Source organism: Microcebus murinus, chromosome X, assembly GCF_040939455.1.
Source record: "Microcebus murinus isolate Inina chromosome X, M.murinus_Inina_mat1.0, whole genome shotgun sequence".
Classification (NCBI taxonomy): Eukaryota; Metazoa; Chordata; class Mammalia; order Primates; family Cheirogaleidae; genus Microcebus; species Microcebus murinus.
Window position 1 is genome coordinate 89,500,430 of NC_134136.1, and position 23,943 is coordinate 89,524,372.

General features: G+C 41.9%; 1 protein-coding gene across 2 annotated transcripts in view; it reads left to right on the plus strand.

Annotated features, from left to right (window-relative positions):
• The first annotated feature begins 229 nt into the window (after window positions 1-229).
• EGFL6 (EGF like domain multiple 6) overlaps window positions 230-23,943 on the plus strand; it is a 58,993-nt gene continuing 35,279 nt past the window's right edge. The window contains exons 1-2 of one of the 2 annotated variants that reach the window (XM_075999298.1): window positions 230-509; window positions 20,068-20,180. In XM_075999298.1, coding sequence (XP_075855413.1) covers window positions 436-509; window positions 20,068-20,180 — 187 coding nt within the window. In that variant the 5' untranslated portion in view covers window positions 230-435. The remainder of the gene's footprint in view (window positions 510-20,067; window positions 20,181-23,943) is intronic. The other variant, XM_012784813.2, reaches the window with a different exon arrangement.

Here is a 23,943-nt window from a genome sequence, read left to right on the forward strand (position 1 = left end):
CTAAGTTCTTAAATCCTCAAGCGCAGGTATCACCGAACCCTGGCCCATGCCGGACAAAATGGCAGTAGGTGGTGACTCTGACAAGCGTGACATGAACTGAGTCTGGGGGAAGTTTCTGGGTGAATCGTGAGCGTGGAGGATGAGCGGGTCGCGCTGGAGGCGGGTCCCAGCCGGATGCTCTCGGCCCGCCCCGCCCTCCCTCGCTCGCCCTGCCGCTTCGCCCGCAGAGGAGCCTCAGTGCGCCTCTCCGGGACGCCCCCAGCCCCGCCCGAAGCAGCGAGCGCCCCGCCCGCGGGGACCGCGCCAGGGAGCTGCGCAAGGAGCCGAGGCCCCGAGCGCCTGAGGAGAGAGGAGACGGCGGCCCCGCTGCGCCCCAGGTCCCGGCCGGCGACCTCCCGAGGGGACGCAGGAGGAGGAGGGAGGCCCGGCGCAAACATGCCGCTGCCCTGGGGCCTCGCGCTCCCGCTGCTGCTCCCCTGGGTGGCAGGTGGATTAGGGAACGCGGCCAGGTGAGTGTCTGGCTGGCTATGGGCCCCCGGCCTGAGCTCCCCCTGTAGGCCCCTTCTCTACCTACGGTCCCTCCAGGCACCCCCGCGTGTGTGGGTGTGAGTGCGCACGTGTGCCTGTGCGCGCCGAGACAGGGTTTCACCAGGATGCCCGGCCCAGAGCGCCCACGGGCTTCCTTCCCCGCGCCCCTTGGCCTGGGCTTTGCGCCCAGTTAGTGCCCTTCGCATCAGCTGCGTCACACCTGGCTGCGCCCGGCGGGCTGCGGGACATGGGAGGCTCTGCGCGCGGGCTCGCTCGGTGGTCAGCTGGCATCTCTGTAGGGGCGGGTGCGTGTCGGTGGGTGGGTTCTGTGGCTATGCAGGTTTATGTTTTCCACTCCATCCGAAGGTCACCAACCGGTTGTCACTCGCTAGTTTTGCTGAGGAAGGCGGGGGCGGGGGTGGGGGGAGAAACTGAGGACGCTACAGAGCGAGCCTTTAATGTTCTCGGGCTGAGCCAGCTGCGCTGCTGGCTCCTTTCCTGGCTGCCTCTGATCAGAGTTGATGAACTGGAAAGAAAGGACGCGCGGTTGTCAGATGACAGCCATTCTCATTCTTGCTGCAGCCATGCAGAATCTGAAGCCCTTAGGTTTTTCTGAGACCTGAAACTTATTTTTCCAGAGATCGGCCAAGCGCCTTACTAAATGCGCGCGCTTCCGTGGTGCTTACTGTAGATCTGGCACTGTTCAAAGCACTTTAGGACTATTAGCCCATCTAAAGCCCATATCTACTGTGTGTGGACTGTACTATTATTATCATCTTTGTGTTGTAAAAGAGAAAAACACGGCACAGAGAGGTGGAGTAACTTGCCCAAGGAGGCACAGCCAGTAAGGGATGGAGCTGGGATGCAAACCCAGGCAGTCAGGCCCAGAGGCCCTGCTCCTCACCAGTGCACTAGGGCAGCCTTTTGGCAAACACCCACTGGAAAAGGTTTCCTGGTTCCCAGGCTGTGATGGCTTGCTTCTTCCTGAGGTGTACACTAGAGCAGGATTTTTGCATTGCAGCATTTTTGACCTTTGGGGCTGGACTGGGTGATTATTTGTTGGGGTGTGGGGTGGGGACTGTCCTGTGCACTGTAGGATGTTTAGCAGCATCCCTGGCCCACCAGATGCAAGTAGCAACCCTGACCACCCCCACCCCCTCAAGTCGTGACAATATAAAAAGGTCTTAGATATTCATCAAGGTCCCCTGAAGGGCAGAATCGCCCCCAGCTGAGGCCACTGCACTACAGAATTTTTTCAGTGATGATTTCTGGGGAGAGCAGGATAAAAGCCTTGGTTTGGATAGGTGCGCCTATCTTTGTTTGACTTACAGGAAAATATCTTTCATCAGAGTCAGCAATGATATTAAGGGATTTTGCAGTTCAAACAGAACAAACCTCAAACCAGGTTCTTAGAATGTATGATCGCAAGTTTCAATTTCCTTTTCATGACAAAAATGTAAGCAGATACAATTTACTCATAATCACATTTTCCTTGAACGTTGGAGGTTCTTGTATTGCTAGAAAGCCCACTTAAGAAAGACCAAGTGCTGTTTAGAGATGAGATTAATAGTTTCTTTAGGGGCCAGCAAACCAACCTCCAGGAGCTTCACTTTCAAAGTGCCACCAAATTAAATTAAAAGCCTAAAGCCTCCAGATAAACCAAAGAATATTAAACTGGAGAATCCCTGTCAGGATTCTGCAATTCTGCAGTTTTCAAGATGTGAACCGTGGTTTCTTTACAAAGTATCAGGTTCATGAGCTGGTGTTTTTATTATCGGCTCAACATGCTTGGAAATGTCAAATGGTCAGCTCTTCAGGAATGCCTAGGGACCTTGTTTAATCAGCTCCAGACTCCACGTTACAGGCAGTGCATTTACAGAGAAAGCAAGGCACCCATTGCAGAAAAGTGTGCCTACTGGTTATTTCTGGAAGTTTCACAATCTGTGGTAAAAACTATGACTGCAAATAGAGATTTCTAATATAAGCACCAGTTGTTGTTTTTAATTGAAACACTGCACCATGATTTTATGAGCTAGAAAATTATATGCCTCTTAAATGGTGCTTAGCGCGTAGGAGACAATTAACACTCGTCAAATCAATAAATCATTAGCTGCATGCATATACCTGCTCTTAAACATCAGAATCTGGCTTACCTTATACTTCTTTATGCTCTTTGGGTATTAGGACTGTTTCAGTGCTCTAGACCTGCTCTGTCCAATAAAGCAAAGGTGGTAGCCAGGAACCCCAGGTATTGGCTATTAAGTACCTGAAATGTGGTCAGTCCAAGTTGAGATGTGCTGTAAGTGTAAAATGCACATCAAATTTTCAAGACTTAGCATGAAAAAAAGAACAGGAAATATCTCACTAATCATTTGATATTGATTACATGTTGAAATGGTAATGTTGTAGATATACTACATTGGATAAATTATTAAAATTAATTTTACCTATTTCCTATTCTAAAAAATGTGGGTACTAGAACATTTTAAATGCCATATAGTTTCTATATTGGTCTAGAACATTTATTGACCTGAGCTCCATCTTGAGTGTTCTAGATCCTAATACTGGGATCTTTTTGCCTTGGGCATATAAGGTAAGTGTTATTAATTTTGCTATTCTGAAGATTAATGTTTAGAGCAACTCCCTACTTACAACATATTTCTGTTATGTATTTTTTCTCTATTGAATTTAAGTAAAAATAGTGTGAGAGCTGGCGCGGTGGCTCATGCCTGTAAGCCTAGCACTCTGGGAGGGTGAGGCGGGTGGATCACTCAAGGTCAGGAGTTTGAAACCAGCCTGAGCAAGACCCCATCTCTACTAAAAATAGAAAGAAATTAATTGGCCAAATAAAAATATATATAGAAAAAATTAGCCAGGCATGGTGGTGCATGCTTGTAGTCCCAGCTACTCGGGAGGCTGAGGCAGGAGGATCGCTTGAGCCCAGGAGTTTGAGGTTGCTGTGAGCTAGGCTGATGCCAGGGCACTCTAGCCCGGGCAACAGAGTAAGACTCTGTCTCAAAAAAAAAAAAAAAATAGTATGAGAGATGAGGGAATGATTGGATTCCTGGTGAGGGGCTGCCATTCATGGAGAGAGATCAGCTTACTGCAAACCACATGCTATGTGGAGATTTGATTTTTCTCAGAGTCCTGGTAGCAATGTGCCACTGTAACAACCACATACTTCATGGCTTAAAACAGCACAAGTTTACTGTCTTACAGTTCTGAAGGTCAGAAGTTCAAAATGAGTCATGTAGCACTATAAACAAAGTGTTGGCAGGGCTGTCTCCTTCTGGAGGCTCCAGGGGAGAATCTATTTCTTGTTTCTTCCAGCTTCTAAGGATGCCATCCATCCTTGGCTTGTGGCCGCATCACTCCAATCTCTTTTTCACTTGTCACTTTGCCTTGTCTCTGATTCATCCTTGTCTTCTTCCCTCTAAGAAGCTCCCTTGTGATTATATCAGGCCCATGTGAATAATCCAAGATAATCATTTCATCTCAAGATCCTTAAATTGATCACATCTGCAAAGTCCCTTTTGCCATATAAGGTAACATTCCCAGGTTCCAGGGATTAGGACGAACAGTAGGAGTACTAATCAGCCTTCCACAGGAAACCCGAGATGTGAGTCTGTTCTTGTTTTTAGGGGCTAGATTTTATCTTTAAATGTGATTTTAGTAATTTTTTTTTTTTTTTGAGACAGAGTCTTGCTTTGTTGTCCAGGCTAGAGTGAGTGCCGTGGCGTCAGCCTAGCTCACAGCAACCTCAAACTCCTGGGTTCAAGCAATCCTTCTGCCTCAGCCTCCCGAGTAGCTGGGACTACAGGCATGTGCCACCATGCCCGGCTAATTTTTTATATATATATCAGTTGGCCAATTAATTTCTTTCTATTTATAGTAGAGACGGGGTCTCGCTCTTGCTCAGGCTGGTTTTGAACTCCTGACCTTGAGCAATCTGCCCACCTCAGCCTCCCAGAGAACTAGGATTACAGGCGTGAGCCACCGCGCCCGGCGATTTTAGTAATTTTTAAATGGTAGGCACATCATTCATTTCTTTATACTTAAAACCAGAATTTGTGAGAATATACCCAAACTTAAGAGCTGAGTGTTTCTAGAAAATAAAAATCATGAAATATCTAATTAAAATTTAGAAATAATTTCTGATCAGCCTTATTTAAATAGTTTCATTGGCTTAGAAGGTGTTCTAGTCTTATTTATATGTAATTTATGTGTATAAATCAAGGTTATATAAACATTAAAATGAAAATAAGTATTTTTTATATATATATCTTTTTTTTTTTTGAGACAGAGTCTTGCTCTGTTGCCCGAGCTAGAGTGCCATGGCATCAGCCTAGCTCACAGCAACCTCAAACTCCAGGGCTCAAGCAATCCACCTGCCTCAGCCTCCCTGGTAGCTAGGACTACAGGCACACACCACCATGCCTGGCTAATTTTTCTATTTTTAGTTGTTTGGCTAATTTATTTCTATTTATAGTAGAGACAGGATCTCTCTCTTGCTCAGACTGGTCTCAAACTCCTGAGCTGAAATGATCCACCCGGCTTGGCCTCCCAGAGTGCTAGGATTACAGGTATGAGCCACCGCTGAAAATAACACTGGCTGAAAATAACGTTATTATCTACCCTTCATAAATCAGAATGGCATTCAGCAAATACTGTTATGACCCTATTGTATGTCAACCCTTTTCAATGTTATTTCAGTCAATCCTCTCAACAACCCTAATAAATAGGTATTGTGTCCATTTGACCGATAAGGGAATGGAGAAACTTGAAGAAATTAATTGTTTTCTCATGAGTTGCATTTGATTTGGTCTTCTGCTCTAAGACTAGTGATGTTCCACTGTTTCAAATTTATTTCTTCAAAAAAAATTGCATACAGAAATGCTGACATTTTTTCAAAATGCTTTCTCACAAATGATCACCCACAATCCTGCTTAGCCTGACTCTAGTCCCACACGATCAAGGGACACATGTGGAATAATTGCTCCACCCACCCAATACCACCTTCCTCTCTCAGTCTGGCTTCTCACAGATGTAGACTCTCTCTGTAGTTTATTTGGGAGGTGACCCCAGGAAGTTCTGGTTGGGAAGTGGGGCAGTGGAACAGAAAAGGGAAGGAAGTATTATAAAAATAAGTTACCACTGTGACTTAATCCTGCTGGGAAATGCTAGGAGACAGTAGAACACGAGCCTCTGAGTTATCCCTCCTGAAGACAAGGTAGCTGGGGTATTTATACTCCCATCAGTCAGTGGTTGAGGGCTTTTCGAGAGAGGTATTCTATACTTTCCTCCTACTGTGCACACAGGTAGATCTGGCTCCTGCCAAGGGAGAAACCTCTTGGGCATTGGGAATTGAAGCTGGCCACATAACACGATACACTGGCCACCATTTGCCACTGTTGAGACAGGGAACTACTTCTGAGGAACTTGTGCTCCTGGTAACAAGTTCTAGAACAAAAACTCCTCTGGAGACAGTGGGGACAGAACATGCAGGTTTCCTAAGGTGATATGGGCTGAATTACAGCCCCCTACAGTTGACATGTTGAAGCCCTAACCCTCAGGACCTCAGAAAGTGACTATATTTGGAGATAGGGTCTTTAGAAATGTAATTAAGTTAAAATGAGGTCATTATAGTGGGCCCTTATCCAATATGACTGGTGTCCTTATAAAAAGAGATTAGGATACAGACACACACAGAGGAAAGACCATGTATGGACATAAAGAGAAGACAGCCATCTACAGGCCAAGCAGAGAGGTCTCGGAGGAAACCAACCCTGCTAACACCTTGATCTTGGACTTCCAGCCTCCAGAACTGTGAGAGAATAAATTTCTGTTGTTTAAGCCCACCAGTCCATGGTACTTTGTTATGGCAACCTAATAAACTAACACATAAGGTAAGCTCAGAAAAGACAGAAACTTCATGGGACCACAGAACCAAAGTTCACGTGATCTTTATTTTCAGTTCAATAGAAACTGGAAACTGGGCCTAACAAGCCATTCGACATTGGGAGTTTTAAGCAGGAAATATCAGAATAGGGGTGATGGGCTTGTAGCAGTTAGTGAGCATAGTAACCTTGCTTTTTGGTCCTTCAGAATTGGCTGCAAGTGATAGAAAACCCAAATAACCTTGGCTTAAACAAGTCAGCCGTGTATTTCTCTCTCATGGAGGAGTGGGTACTTAGGCCAGCATGGTGCTCCATCAAGTCAGGGACCTGGGTGCTGCCATCTTACAGCTCTACCAGAAGGCCCTCCCCTCATGGCCTAAGATGGCTTCTTGAGCTCCAGCAAACATGTCCAAATTCCATCCAATAAGAGAAGATAATTATGAAGAACATCCCTCCTCCCTTTACAGCCATGTCCTAGAAGTTGCACATGGCACTTATATCCCATTGGCCAGAGCTTAGTTCTATGGCCTTGCCTCATAGAAGTGAAGTCTAGGAAATGTAGTCTGTATTCTGAGTGGCTATGTAATGGGGGTTTTAGTGCTAAGAAAGAAATGGAGAACAAATATCGGGGTACTACTGGCAATATCAACCATGTGTAAATTACAGATCACATCTCCAATTTTATAGACGAGTAAACTGAATTTCAAAAGAATAGATTATTAAGTGATTTTCCCTGCCCCTCACATTGAACAAGTAGCAGATGTAAAGGCCACGGTTCCTCCCAAGGATAATTAAATCACTTTCCACTTTCCATTATTTCGTCCAGAGAGATCAGTAGTACTTCAAGTGTCATCAGTTAACGTGTTGGGTCCCAGTGTGTTGTTTTCAATAACCTGTTTTAAATCTGAAGATCTTGTTTATGAAAAAAAAATCTTAAAAGGAGTTAAAAATTAATTCAGTTCAATTCAACATTAACTGAACAGTTGACATGCCCAAACATTCTCCCGAATGCCAGAGATACATATCTGTCTACTGCCCACACTGCACAACTTTGTAGGGCCAGCAAAATGTCTTTCTTTCTTGTTTGTTCAAGGAGTCCAAGGGGGTGGGATATAAGTCCAGTTTCTAACCCAGTTGCCTGGCTCATAGTAGGTGTTAAATAAAAAGTTTGGTGAATAAACGAATGACCAAGGAAGAGGGGTGGAAAGACAAATAATGTTATTTATATATAAATAATATATAGGTATTTATAATATATACACAGATAGCATTCAAAGAATGAATATGTATATATTGTATATGTTTATATGTATATATATAAACATATAGAACTATAAGTTTATATATTATAGGGTATATATATGTGTGTGTGTGTGTGTGTGTGTATAAATATAAAACATTCCATAGAATACAGATGAGAGAAATTGAGACCGCATGAGAGAATCAGAATCAGGGAGAACTAAAGATAGGATGACATTTAAACTGTCCTTATGGGGTGGATGTGAGTCTACCTAATATAAAACAGGAAGGAGAAAGCAAGTATTCCAGCGCTTAATTCTTAATCAGTATTGCTTATGAGTAAATGCATGGATGGATAGATTCATACCTGCAAAAAGAATGCATAAGGAAGGTATTACCCCAAGAAACAGAGTGGAATGCCCAGCACCTTAGGTCATAAGCCCAGTGGCTGCCAAGAGCCAAAGAAGGCAGGCTGGAACCAGGCTGTGAGGAGCCTGGTGTGTCGAGCCAAGGAGCTTGGGCTTTGTTCTGAGAGCAATAGAGAGCAAAGCAGGCTCTGTGTTCTTATGCACAGAATTATGACACTGTTATGCAGAATTATCATTAAGGTAGTGAGCCATGACAGCATTTTTCCTTTTCTAGTACTTATGATCCATGGTATCTCAGATTTGATGAATGAAAGTACAAAATTAAAACTCAAAATACCAAAGCTACAAGTGTCAACGAAGATCATCACCTTGCTCTTCGGTATTCCCTTTGCTTGTTTTCTGGGCATCATATATATTAGTTATCTATTGCTGTGCAACAGAATACTTCAAAATTTAGTGGCTTAAAACAACATTATCTCACACATTTTCTATGAATCAGAACTTCAGGAGTAGCTTAGCTGGATGGGGCTTGGGTTTTTTTTTTTTTTTTAAATACTTTTTTAGAGCAGTTTTAGGTTCACAGTAAAAGGGCTTGAAGTTTTTTACAAGGTTGCAGTCAAGTCGTTGGCCAGTGCTACAGTCATCTGAAGGCTTAATTCTAGTTGGATGATCTACTTCCAAGATGGCGCACTACAAGGCTCTGGGCAGGAGGCCTCAGCCCCTCTCCACATGGACCTCTCCATGGGGCTGCTTGAGTGTCCTCACATGTTAGCTGACATCCCCTACAGTGACTAATCCAAGAGACAGAACAAGGAGGAAGCTACAATGCCTCCTGTGTCCTAATCTTGGAAGTTACCCCCCATCACTCCCACGGTATTCTGTTTGTTGGGTGCCAGTCACTATGTTCAGCCATACATAAGGGAAGGGGAGTTGAGCTTTACCTTTTGAAAAGAGGAGTATCAACGAATTTGTGTACATATTTTAAAACCACCACACCACACATTCCAGTTTGCCTTCTCCCACACTGGTTACTCCTTCTCAGCCTCCTTTACCAGCCTCCCTTCTTCCATAGGATTTAAAGTGTGGGATTTTCATAGAGATTAGTCTTTGACTCTATTATCTTCCTTATCTACATTTTTTCCAGGTGATCTTTCCAGTCCTAGCACTTTCTTTCTTTTATTTTGAGGTTAACTCACATTAACATTTTACCATGTTTCCCCGAAAATAAGACAGGGTCTTATATTTTTTCCTCAAGAAGTCACCCTAGGGCTTATTTTCAGGGGATGTGTTATTTTTCCCCTCAAAGCCTCAGCTTGCAGCATGCACTGGATGGCTGGGACCTGACAGGGGGAGCCGACCCTGTTGGTGGGGCTGCCCGCACCTTTCTGGTCACCTCTGGGATAGTAACTGTCACAATGGGGCAGATGAGGAGGGCTGCTCGTCTTGACCGCTCCATGACAAAATGCATGGGTTGTGCAGATATGGTGCGTAGCCACGCCCACCACTAGGTCTTTTTTTCGGGGTAGGGCCTCTATTGCACAAATGCTTAGAAATCCTGCTAGGGATTATTTTATGGGTAGGTCTTATTTTTGAGGAAACACGGTAATGACAGTATTAGTTTGCTAGGGCCAAGCACTTTCAATGCCATCTATATGTAGATGACTTCCAAATGTGAATCTCCAAGCCCCAGGCTCTTTCTGCTGCATTCTTTTTATTTTTTAAATATTTTTTATTTTAGCGTGTTATGGGGGTACAAGTGTTAGGGTTACGTATATTGCCCATGGCCCCCTCCCCCCTCAAGTCAGAGCTTCAAGTCTGCTGCATTCTTGACTTTTCCATTGGGATGTCTCCCTGAGTTTACACCATCCGAGACTGAACTCTGGCTCATCTCTCCAGAAGTGGCTTCCCCCACCTCACCCCTTTCCCCCATCACAGAACAAACAGCATCCAAACTGGCTCAAGCCAAAAACCTGGGCATCATTCCTGACAAGTGGGGCTCCCCACATGTATTCAGTCTGGCACTAAATCCTGTTACAAACCATGTCTCAAGTCCATCTCCTTCTCCCTTCTCCCCTACCACCTACAACCACCCAGATGATGTACCATCATCATCTTCACCTGAACCACCACAATAGCTTCCCTTTGCTTTTTCTTTTGCCCCCTCCAGTTCATGACCCAAAGTCTTCCTCTTAAAATTTAAATCAGACCATGTAAGCCTTCTTATGAAAACCTTTCAGTGACTTTCTACTGGATTAAATAGATAAAATCTATTCTCCTTAAAATGGCATAAAAGGCCCAGCTTGATCTAGCCTTTGCCTACTTCTCTAACTCCGTCTTGTATCAGTTTACTTCACTCTTACTGTGAATGAATGAATGAGACAGAGAATAAATGTAGCTGTCTTGATAACACTTGCTTTATTGACTGCCTTCCTTTCCTCATCTCACTTCCCCACTTCTTCATCAATGTTCCCTCTACCTCCTAAATAAACCACTTGCACTCAAATCCTTGTCTCTCAGTCTACTTCTGGGGGAGCCCAAACTAAGACTCTCCCCATCACCAATCACCACATAAAACTCCTGAGCTTGGAAGATAAGAGAAATAGAGGAAGCAATTGAAAACTACAAGTTTTGCCTAAGGTTACTACTATCCCTACCAATCATGGCATGGGAAATTTGTGGACACATCAATACACACTGGTATGGGGCAGCTTAATAACTTGGACTAGTATTTTACTGGGCACTTAAACCCCTACACATCTGAGAAGATTAGATGTCTTGGAGTATCCCTGGGCCTATTGTCTTGGAATCTGTTTCTTGAAGATAGGTGGGAACCCAGAATTAATTTTAACTGGCTAGGTATAATGAACTGGCCATCCTAGGAGCCATGATAAAAATAAAAACAAAAATCAACAACAACAATAACAACAAAACCTTCATGGCTGGACCTTGTTATCCCTATTTAGAAAACATTTTTTCGTTTGTATGGCAGTATTTAAATGTATTTAAACATCAGCAAAAAAGGTTTAACTTCTCAATTTGTCTTGGAGAATATCATGAAGTTTCCTGGAACCTGACCATAAACAAGCATACTAAGAATTCTGGCACAGTATATTTTTGCAGAAAATAAGGAATCCTATGAAGAAATACTATACTACTTACACAATCCCTGGAATGTTTTTAAATTAACTTCAGCTGTGGAGATGGTGATTTTCTGATTAATTTGATCAATGTAGACAGCAAGCTGTATAATGCATTAAAGAAACTTAGGGCAATTCAGCAGTTAGCTCACACTCCCACAGTTTAGGGCCACCTCTCCACAGAGACTTGATCACCTACATTGACACCTCCCTGCCTCAGTACTGGAATTCCTGGACCTCATATGTACCAAACATTGTTTAGGATGAGACATCTGAGAGATGAGAGAGAGAGAGAGAGAGAGAGAGAGAGAGAGAAGTTGGACAGCCCATCTAGACCTTCCAAGGTGGCAGAGGATACTGGTGGGATCAGTTCAGTCCAAGATTCTCTTTCTAGATTGATAAATTCTAGTCATTCTCTTTCTGGGTTGATAAATTTCTCTTTATCACTCTAGTTTTTATCAGGTTCCATGGGCCTGGTTCCATCTAGCCAAATTCATAAAAGCTCATTTATATTTGGTATCTATTATGTTCTAATAATTGATATAATACTATGCCTTAACCATTGATCTTTGATATTCCAGAATGCACTGGCCCAATTTTATACATTTAAACAAATAAATGCTTCACAAATGTGAAACTAAATGGAATTCATATTGATAGCTTTTTAAGATTTTTTTGTATAAATGGATTCACATATAAGGAAAAAAAAAAAACAATGCATACTAGACTTTAGGAAAAGAAATGGCTCTTGAAATATACTGTGTTGATCAGGATAGGCCACTGCATCAAACCATCTCAAAATCTCAGTGACCAAACAGTAAAAGTTTATTTCTTTGCCTGCCTCATAGTCCAAGGCATGTTTGAGAGACTGTGCTGAGTGTCTTCATGTGGAGCCAGCCTCCATCCATCTTGAGATGCCAGCTTCTCCCTCCATGTATGAATTCTCTTATTCAAGGGCTGATGAGAAAGGAACATATGAAGGATCCTGTAGGAGGCTTTGTGAGCCAGGCTTGGAGGTTGCCCACATCCTGTCCGCATACATTCCATTGGCCCAAACCAGTCACATAACTGGCAGCTGAGAAATGTAGTAGAGTTTTGTGCCCAGGAGACGTAGAAACAGATTTAGTGAGCACTTAACCTTCTTTTCCACAATTGTTAAATTGCAACATATGAAATCACAGCTATTGGGTCATTTTTAACTTATAAAAATGGCGATTTCATATGGTTTAGCCTAATAGTTTATGTCCCTTATGCAGAGTACTCACAACCAGGTATTAAAGTAAAAGAATTATTGAATTAGTGATGGGAAAGCTAGTGAGTGTGCATGGAATTAGAGCAAAGGGGAGGTAGAAGGAGAGGATCCTGGGAAAGTAATCTGAATCATTTGCTAACATTGACTTGGGATGTCATTCAAGAACTGTGTAGAAACTAAAGGTCAAACCTTTTTTTTTTTTTTTAGCAGTTTTTAAAAATTGTTACAAGATAATGTGCTATTATCATGCTTGCCTGTACTATATTCTTTTCTTCCCCTGGATCATATTATTTCAACTTAAACATGTATATTTTAATAATTAATTTTCTTTTTACCCATAACTTTCAATACCTGCATATGTGCATTTTTGAAAAAATTGGTGAGCATAGAATACAGAACTGCATTCTTGGTGGAATAAATCTATTTCCTCTGGCATCTAGAAATCAGCAAGTTAATAATTAGCAATTCAATTTACTAATAATTTTTCCTCTTTAAACCATTTTTCCATTTTCATGACCAGATGTAGAATTTGATGATTATACCAGTAAAATCCCAGTTTGAAACTTTCTCTCAAACCTGGATGAATACATGAGCCTCACACCCATTAATTAAAAAGCATGTTGCTCATTTATGGACTCACATGTTTCTCTGCTGGTTGTTCCTACAGTGTCATTTCAAGCTGCTTGGTCTACTTTAGGAAATATTCACAGAACATGTCGCAGCATCCATGGGGCAGCTGGAGGCTGAATGGTGTTTTCTGATTTGTGTAATCATCTGAATATCACAATCTATCTTATAGTTCTCAATCATGAGTTGAGTTGATTCTTAAACAACTATTGCTTACAGTTTTTAAACAGATGACAGTAAGGCTAGACCTGATGACAAATTTCTGATATCTTCTAACAGAGCTGTCATACTAAGATGCATTTGTGACTGGGAAAGGAATTCCTTACAGTGGATAAGAAATCTTACTTTATTAACAGATTTTTGATGGCCCAAGTGTTAGTCATTAACATTTTGGAGAGTTTTATAAATGGCACTTTATACAACATCAAAAACGATGACTTGGGAGAAATTAATACACCTCAGATTTCTCAGTTTCACCTTTTCACCTGAAAGCACGCATGTGAAATCAATAAAGCTCAAGAAAAAGAGGATTTCTCTGGAGAGCTGTGGTAATGTGCAAACAGTATATGAATTTCATCTTCTGGTAACTTTCTCGTGTTAGTTAACCCCAGGCGGTATACCTTACAATCCAAAGTAATTGACTTTGACCGGTACATATGAAATCCTTTTGGCCACCTGTACCAAGAACCCGGGGCCGGTTTCTAATTAGGCTTTTAGAAAATATCAGATTTCAACAAATTTCAATTTGTTTTTGTGTGATTTCACATCTAACTGTTTCCGAAATCTTGTTGGAGCTTAGTGAGCTCACACTACTTCTATGGAGGCTGTTTTGTGTATTGCAAAAACCTTGATATTTCCAACGGCTTGAAATCCTTCTATAACTCTCTAGAGCCCACAGGATGGACAAAATGTTTCCCAGGGGCACAGGCCTTCTTTGTGGCCCCTGCTCATCTCTTTGCCCCCTCTCCACCCCACCATTCCCTCTGCTGCCCTCTCATTCCCATGCTCCTAACACACATCACTGTCTGCATTCATATTTGCAGGCCACCAACTTCCCATGTTCTTAGTAGCTCCATCCTTGGCACAGGCTATTTTCTCCACCTGGAACACCCTCCCCACCATACAGCCTCCTCCTACTTCACCTGGGTAAGTTCTACCAGTCACCAGAATTCATATTGTGCCCCACATTCTCCAGAAAACCCCTCACTCACCTATCCAAACCTAATAACTCCTGTATCTTCCCCTAACTCCTGAGGACTTACCCCTCTCTCTGGTAGGGGTCATATGTTGGGGTATAATTATCTGTTTGTTTACCCATCTTCACCCCTAGACTATAAGTTCTTTGTGGGCAGGGGCTACTCTCTATACCTCCTATAGTCTCAGTGTCTAGTACAGTACCTGATATGTGCAGTTGCCTGATAAATTTGGGGTAGATAAGTGGATAGATGCGTGGGTGAATAATTTGGTGAAGTGTGTTTCTCTCTGGCTTCTAATATCAATGAAATACTTAGTTTTTTCTTGGCCTTAGTTTGTTCATGTGTAAAATGATAGGTTGGAACTGGATGACATCTAAGGTCACTTTCCTTAAGGTGAAATTCTATAATCATCTCCCCTTCCAGTGAAAATTCATTGCTACAAACATAAAAAAGTAAAGTCCCATGGAAACTGCGGCAGCTATGAGAATGTGCCTTGCAGACTTCCAACTGCAGGGAGTATAATTGACCAAGGGCCCTAACTACTCGGCTCTTGGAAATCCATCACCACTTTTAAGTGAGGCCACAACTCCCACAGTCTGCTTCCACCAATGACCAAGCATGACAGGGATGCTAAGGCAGTCCCTTTTGTGGGAAACATCTAATAACATTAATCCTACTACTGGTACTAATAAAAGCAGCCCATTAGGGAGCATTTACTGTGTTTGCCACTATTCAAAGCCCTTTCATTATCACAGATATCCTTAAGGTAGATATTTTTGTTTTCTCCATTTTAGAAATGAGATAGCCGAAGCATAGAAAGGTGAAGTAACTTGCTAAAGGTCAGAGAGTTAATGTATAGTAGAGCCAGAATTCAAACCCAGGAAGGAGACCATAGTCCTAACCACCATGTTATGGAGCCTCTCAACATCCAGAGTTGATCCTACTCTCTTAACTAGAAAAACTCTCCTCATTTGGCTTTCTTGACAGTGTACTAACCTGGTGTTCCTCTGAGCACTGCCTGGGTCTCTTTCTGAACCTTTCTGCTTCTTGGCCCACCTCTTGCATGCTGGTTTCCTTGAGGCTCTGCCCTAAGCCTCCTTCTCTTTTTATACTACAGACACTCCTGTAGATTCAGTAACTTTCATCTGCAGATGATTCCCAAATCTAGTCTTGCTTCCTGGACTTCTCGCCCAAATATCCAGCTTCTACTCAATATCTCCTCTAGGCTGTCTGTCTAGTGAGCACTAAAATCAGCATGTGCCAGAGAGAAGTCATTATCTCCCCTGTTGCTCAACATGTTCCTCCATCCATATTCCTTTTTCCAGAAATATGGCACTGCCTTCTACCTGATAGTGCGTCCCTCTCACATTCCACATGCAATTGACTAGAATATAAGCTCCATGAAGGCAGAGATCTTATTTCCTTCTTGGTTGCTGATGAACTCTGGAAAATAACCAAGTGCCTGATACATTGTAGGTGCTCAATAAATACTTGGTGAGCAAATAAATAAATGAAGGAATGACCAAGTATTTGGGTTCCACATTTATTCCATTCATTTCTCCCCACCTCCACTGCTTTTGCTCCAGTCCAAGCAACCAGAATCTATCTTCCAAGCCAACTAGTATCCTTTCTTCCATTCTGCCTGCCTCCAGTCTTTTTTCCAGACTGCTTCTGTGATAATGTTTTTCAAACGAAAAATCTTACCAAGTAAGTTCCCTACTTAAAACCCTTCAGTGATTTTCAGAAGAGGTTTTGGAAGGAAAAAAAAAAAAAAAACCCTTTGGTGTTGTCCTAGTACCATTGGGATATAAAATCCCAAAGCCTTATGGCTATTTCTGTAGTATAGTGGTTATCATATTTGCCTAAAACCCTGAAGCCCTAACTTGACTCACAAGACCTTCTGCAATGTAGCCTCTGCCCACCTCTTGAGGCTCATCTCTCACCAGATGACTCCTCCCTCCCTTTACTCCAATTCTTAGGTCTTCTATTGGGTCCTCAAGCACAAGCCTGGTGTCTCTTACCTGTTAGTCTGCACTTATTCTTTACCCTCTGTCTGTAATATTCTTTTACTCCATGTGGTTGACCCCTGTCAATCTTAAGTCTCATGAGAACATATAGTTTGCACCCTCAAATCTCAAACCCCTTAGACCACATTATGTTTCTTTGCTTTAAGCGTCTATAGCAGACTTAATATGTTTCGTCCTTTATGACCCTAACCCCTTTGTCTAAAAGCTCATGAGTCAGGGACCCTGTCTGCCAGGTTTATCTGTGTATTCCCAGCACCTAGTACAGTGGTCAATAAATATTAATGCCCCATTGAGGATTATACTGGGTTTTTCTGGCATCAGGAAATAGGTAAGTCCCTTCCTATTGGGGTTGGGAGTATATCACTTGCAAACCTGCAGTCAAGAAGTTGAGGGAGGCGGGGAAATGGGCATTTATTGAAACCTTAAAATCTGTACCCCCATAATATGCCAAAATAAAAAAAATAATAAAAAAAAAGAAGTTGAGAGGTCATCTCTAAGATTTTGTTGCTAGATTGAAATCTAATTAAATGAATCCCACATTCCTTATAGAAATATGGAATTAAAACCCCAAAGGCAATTCCTTCAAGTGGGATCTTTGAAAAAAAATTAAATAAAATCCCATAGGCAGAATTTTTCCCCATATAGCTTTCCTTTTTATCATGTTTTCTTTTAAAATCCAACTCAAATGTCACCTCCCCTGTGACACCTTCCTCCTCTTTCCTGGGCGAAGTTAGTACCTCCCTCCATTTGCTCCCCAAACATCAGCTTCATGTTGTTAAAGGTAGAGATAAAAGCCCATCTGAGGATTTTGTCAAGGTTTCTTACAGATGTGTATGGTTAAGAAATGGGCCCTCTGCGTATCTACATGGAAGGGTTTTTTGCAGGGTAAGAAAAAGTTACATTACCTTGTTCACCAAGGTATGGGGATAGTTGTTTTTAATGACTAATTTCAGTCTTCTGCTCAAATCTTAAGGACATCAAAACAAATAAACCAATTTAAAAAATAGGCAGAGACAATAGACATTTGTCCAAAGAAGACATACAAACGGACTGTAAACACATGAAAGATGCTTAACATCAATAGCCATCAAGGAAATACAAATCTAAATCACAAGTTCTCACTTCTCAAGCAATAGGTTGGCTACAATTTTTAAAAATGAACAATAACAAGTGTTGGTGAGAATGTGGAGAAATTGGAATTCTCATACATTGCTGGCGGGATTGTGAAATGATGTAGCCATCTTGGAAAACAGTCTGGCAGTTCTTCAAAAAGTTAAACATAAATTTATCATATGTTTTAGTTCAGGCTGCTATAACAAATTATTATATACCGAATGGCTTATGAACAATAGAAATGTATTAATATTTCTCACAGTTCTGAAGGCTGGAAGTCTAAGGTCAGGGTGCCAGCATGGTCAGATGCTGGTAAGGACTCTCTTTTGGGTTGGAGACTGCCAACTTCTCAACCTGACTGGCTTTCTGGCCTCTTCTTATAAGGACAGTAATCTCATTCATGAAGGCTCCGCCCTCATGACCTAATTATGCCCCACTTCCAAATACCATCACACTGAGATTAGAATTTCAATACATAAAATAAAGGGGACACAAAAATTCAGTCCATTGTACCATATGACCCAGCAATTCCACTCCTAGGTATATGCCCCAAAGAAATGAAAACGTATGTCTACACACAAATGTGTGCATCAATGCTCATAGTAACATTATTCATACTGGCCAAAAGGTAGAAACAACCCAAATGTCCATCAACTGATGAATGGATGAATAAAAGGTAGTCCATCCATACCATGGAATATTATTCATCAACAAAAAGGAGTGAAGTACTGTTACATACTACAATATGGATGAGCCTTGAAAACATGCTAAAGAAGCCAGACACAAAAGGCTACATATTGTGTGATTCCATTTATATGAAATGTCCAGAATAGGCAAATCCAAAGTCAAAAAGTAGATTTGTGGTTGTCAGGGGATAAAGGGAGGAGTTAGTCGAGATGAACTGCTATTAGGCATGGAGTTTATTTGGGGGATAATGGAAATGTTCTGGAATTAAATAGAAGTGATGGGTGCATAACATAGTGAAACTACTAAAAACCACTGAAGCATACACTTTAAAATGGTGGATTAACATATTGCAATATGAATTATATCTCAATTTTTAAAATGCTAAAATTTAAAAAAATCCTTAAGGACATCATTGTGTTTGGACTAGGACTTTGTTCAGTAGTCTGTAGTTTCTTCTTTGGGAATTGTTTGTTATGTGCAGATTGGGTCGAGATTGTGGTATCCCTTGTAGAATTGTTAGTTACACACAGATTATATTATGGCAGATGGCTGTATTATTTCTCAGTCAACACTCTTTCCCCAGACATTGTAATCATACTTACCATGCTGTCCTCTACTGTAATGTATCTGTTTACAATAGACCGTGAACTTAAGAGAGCAAAGAGCAGGTCCTTTTCATCATTGTACTCTATGTGCCTAAGAGAGTGCTTGGAACATAGCAAGTGCTCAATAAGTGTATTGCTTGAAAGTAGTAATTAACTTGCATTAAATTCATTCCTATAGTAGAAAGCACAAAGTAAAATGTACATTCTTTTGTTTGCTAAAGAGCCCAGTACACATTTTTACAGTGTATTTAATATGTGTGAGGAAATAATCACAGCCCTCCACAAAATATACAAGGCAAGCCTTTTCTTCCAAAGTCTGGTAGCGACCCTGTGCAACACCAGGGCAGTAAGGAGGTAAACAAGCAGTGAGCTTCATCTGTGGCTGCTCTACTTGGGGGCACTTGTGGGGGGCAGGGGGCTCACTCTTTCAGATGTCTAGATCAGGGGTTGCCAAGCTACAGCTGGAAGGCCACGGCTGGGTTTGGTACAACCCTATTTGTACACAGCTCATGAGCCAAGAATAGTTTTTACATTTTTAAATGGTTAATGATGAATCCAAAAGAGAATACTATGTTGTAGTACATGAAAAGTATATGCTATTCAAATTTTTGTGTCCATAAATAAAGTTTTATTCGAACACAGTCATCCTCATCTGTTTACTATTTCCTGTGGCTGCTTTGTGTTTGGACAGAGACCTTATGGCCCATAAAACCGAAAATACTGACCATCTGGCCCTTTACAGAAAACACTGGCTGATCTCTGCTCTACAGTAAAAGAGTTTAGCAAATTGTGTTTCCAGGGGGCCATGTGGAAGAACACCTGGCTCTGCTGGGGACGTGGCTCCAATCTGTTGGGCTGGAGTTTCCTCTGTAACATGAGAGAGCTTCGCTGAAGGACCCCTAGAGCCCTACTAGCTCTTAACCATCTACAGTGTGTGGTGATTCCAGTCAATTCACCAAGTGGCCAATGGGGTAGAAGCACAGAGCTCTTGTCTGTAACAAAGCCACAGGGCCAGGTTGTGCCATCACCACACTCAGCTCTGAAGCAGACACAGAACTCGCTAGCCACTGTGCCTATACAGAGCAGATTTGAAAAGTGGCTCTCTACGAGATTAAAAAATACACATTTTTGGACACTTTCATGTGCCTTTGTTTTATAAATGATGTAACCCTATTCTTTTAACCCTGGGGGAGAAGGAAATGATTAAACTAATTATTGGGGAAGGCTGGCAGCCCCAAAATTCAGGCTTTTAAAATCGAATTTAGTGCTTCCTGCAAGCTTGTTGAAATTAACCAGGCAATTGACACCTCTGGGGTTCCTTTATTGGCAGGGAAGAGTCTCTGTTGCCTTTTCTGTGTTCTGGATACTAACATGTGGTTCTTTATCTGCAGTCCAAGGGATCATGGGCTGTCAGCATTGGCACGCCAGCTTGGGGTCTGTTACTATGGAACTAAACTGGCCTGCTGCTACGGCTGGAGAAGGAACAGCAATGGAGTCTGCGAAGGTAATTTTTGTAAAAACTCAGACCCTGCACTTGGGTCAGGGTCCTTAGGTTTATACCTATGACACAATAAGCTGTCACAAAATTGCAAGTGGATTCCCCAGGGTGGGGATATGGATAACTGGAAATACCCAAGGTCTAGGTTCCTACGAGATCCATTCCTAGCCAAAAGGTGGCTGACACATTAGACATGATTTATTTTTGTCAGTTATTTCTGTTACTATCTTAGTCTGACTGAATTGTTTGTTTTTAATCTGGAGAAACTGAGATGGGCAAAACAGGCCAATAAATTCCTCCTTCTAATTGTGGTTTTTCCACCTGATTTGTAATGAAATACACTTTTTTAATTATTAATCACCCAACCAGTAGGCTTTGGCCACAAAAATGTAAGCCTTTTACCCTATAAATTTGTTCACATTTTAAAAATCCATAGTGTCAGTTTCTCAATGATCTCAAGGAACATCTGCATTATATACAAAGATTTTAAGGATTTTTCTGATTCTTTCACACATATTGCCTTGGATATTGTCTCTCAGACCATGTGTTAGGAGCTCTGATAATTAGAAGCCTCTGATAATTTCAAGCGGGTTGGGGAGGGCAGGGACAAGCATAGAGTTTTGCCTTGTTTTGTTTCTTATATGATTTTTCCTAAGGACCAACACTTGCAGTGTAGAGGAATCAAATCTGCATTCCTCTTAGCTGACTGACCAGGGATTTACGGCAGGAATCTGGTCTCACTGACCCTGCATCCCAGCGAGTATAATATGCCTGATAATAACACAACCGTGGGTCCCATAAAATCACTAAGATGTTAGCTATTTCTAGGAATACCAATTTTACCTTCTTCTTGCTGGTCTGTTCCTGTTCCAACATCCTCCACTCTAGCTGGTTCGAAAATATCTGGATTGACCATAGGTGGGGACAGAAATTGATAATATCCAAAATCCAGGAAACAATACATTGATATTGCTCCCACATGTTGCACATTATGCAAAACCTTCTGCCATCGTAGTTTTGTTGTGAAGAGATGGAGAGAGTATGAAGATGCTAGAAAAAATGAAGATCATCATTGTCCACTTAGATAAAGAAAGTAAGAACATCCCCCTGGGACCTGTGTCGATGGAAAGGGTAGATCCCCTCCTTATTGGATTTATAGAGTCATGATCAAGGGCATTGAGAACCAGACTGATGTGGGTGACCTTGGGCAAGATCAGTAAGCTAGCTATGACTCCGTGTCCTCCTCTGCAACATGGAGAGAGTAACACCTGCCTCCGAGGGTAAGGAGTGTAAGCATTAAAGAGTGTGCTCATTACCTGGCACGCAAAGAAAATACCTCATAAATTACCACTGCTTTGGACAGGGCCAATAACACTCCATTGCCTCAGACTTCTGTCTGTTAAAGTACCAGGTGATGGGGGGATTAAAAGTGGCTTTATTCTTTTTCTAGACACAACATAACACATTTTTATTTGAAGTCAGTGAAGTGGAAAGGGGAGAAAACCACGTGAAACACATGATTTGGAATCTCTCTTACAGTCGCACGAACTTCAGCACCTGCCATAAAACTTGTAAGACCCGACATGTCGCTGGTGAATAAATGAGGGCAATCTTTAGCTTTCTGGAAAGGCTATTCTGTAACTGGATCACAGCAACCAATCGCAATCACATTCTCAGTGCTTTTGTGGACTATATGATACCACAGGCATGAAAGAATTTAAAGTAAGATGTTAAAAGGGCAAGTGCAGAGGGTTCAAGGAAAATTGCTCACTATGTGAGTTTTGTAAGCTGAAGAGATTGCCCCACTACTACTGCCCCAGTCAAACATTTAGGTTTTAAATAGCAATGATTTTTATGTCTAAAATGTATATCCTATTTTATCCCATTTACATAGTCCTTCTTGGCAGTTAAAGTTATATGTAGTTAGTCCCTGATTGCTGGGTTTCTGATTTCTAAGCCAGAGCGTGGGCTGCGTGGAAATGAGGATGCACTTCAGCCCATCCAAACGAGCAGAACCAGGCTTCAGGCTGTGAGGTCCTCGTCTGCCGGGGCCTTCCTTTCCATCCATCTATTCATCCTTCATCCCTCTCGAGCCTGCATCTATGCATGCTGGAGCTTTCTAGCTCTCAGCCTCTGCCCTGCCTAAATCTGCTCCCAGGACAGGGTCTGATCAACTCAATATCATTAACGTTAAAATGTATGTTACTTTAGCCAGATCGAATAAGGAGTTGTCCACGAACACATCCTGAATGAAGAGCTGCAGATGGAGGGGATAGGGGAGAACTGAACAAGAGATTTTTTACTTTGTCTAAAACACACTTCAGGCCAGGCATGGTGGCTCACGCCTGTAGTCCTAGCACTCTGGGAGGCTGAGGCGGGCGGATTGCTCAAGGTCAGGAGTTCGAAACCAGTCTGAGCAACAGCAAGACCCCGTCTCTACTATAAATAAAAAGAAATTAATTGGCCAACTAATATATATAGAAAAAAAATTAGCCAGGCATGGTCGTGCATGCCTGTAGTCCCAGCTACTTGGGAGGCTGAGGCAGAAGGATTGCTTGAGCCCCAGAGTTTGAGGTTGCTGTGAGCTAGGCTGACGCCACGGCACTCACTCTAGCCTGGGCAACAAAGGGAGACTCTGTCTCAAACTAAAATAAAATAAAATAAAATAAAATAAAATACACACTTCAATCTAAGGCCATTTTAGACACAAACTGAGTTTCCCCTTGCTGTAGGTTGGCTGTTCAAGTCACAGATCCAAAGTTATATAAATTGAAAACATCTTTCTGAAGCTTTGACCTTATAGCAAGTGTATTATTCACCATTTCTCCTATGTTCTATTTGGCTTTTATCTGGGCTTTCCTGTCTGGATCACATTGGAAATCAGTTTCCAAGGGAACAACCAGAGGTCTTCAAGGCTTAAAATAAATAAAAGATTTATTTTTGTAACATCTGAATTTAAAGCTGCATCTCCAAGTACATATCCACAACAAAATAGACACTGGAAATTAAATTCTATCCCTTTTGTCTCTAAAAGTAAAAAATCCTTGCTGAGGAAGCATTTTTCCCCTATGATTTGTTCAGGGCCATAAAACGTTCCCCTATTAAAAAGTCTACACCTATTATTTTATTCATTATTCAAAAATATTTGAATATCTAACATGCTTATAACATTATATTTAGTGTTGTGGGAGAAACAATGATGAATGTTCAAGTCCCTGTCCCAAAGGCACTTGGAAGCAAGGAGTAGGTAGAAGTCAAGGATAGTGAAATTATGCCTGATTATTTTTTTTGGATGAATATATTGAATTTATTCTCTTTGAGTCTGCCTAATTTTCTTATGCCTAATTATTTTTTTTTTTTTTTTTTTTTTTTTTTGAGACAGAGTCTCACTTTGTTGCCCAGGCTAGAGTGAGTGCCGTGGCGTCAGCCTAGCTCACAGCAACCTCAAACTCCTGGGCTCGAGTGATCCTTCTGCCTCAGCCTCCCGGGTAGCTGGGACTACAGGCATGCGCCACCATGCCCGGCTAATTTTTTATATATATATCAGTTGGCCAATTAATTTCTTTCTATTTATAGTAGAGACGGGGTCTCGCTCTTGCTCAGGCTGGTTTTGAACTCCTGACCTTGAGCAATCCGCCCGCCTCGGCCTCCCAAGAGCTAGGATTACAGGCGTGAGCCACAGCGCCCGGCCTATGCCTAATTATTTAATATGACAAAAACTGATCAGTTTCACAGGAGAGGCCCACCAAAGTACTGTGCAGTTCTCAAA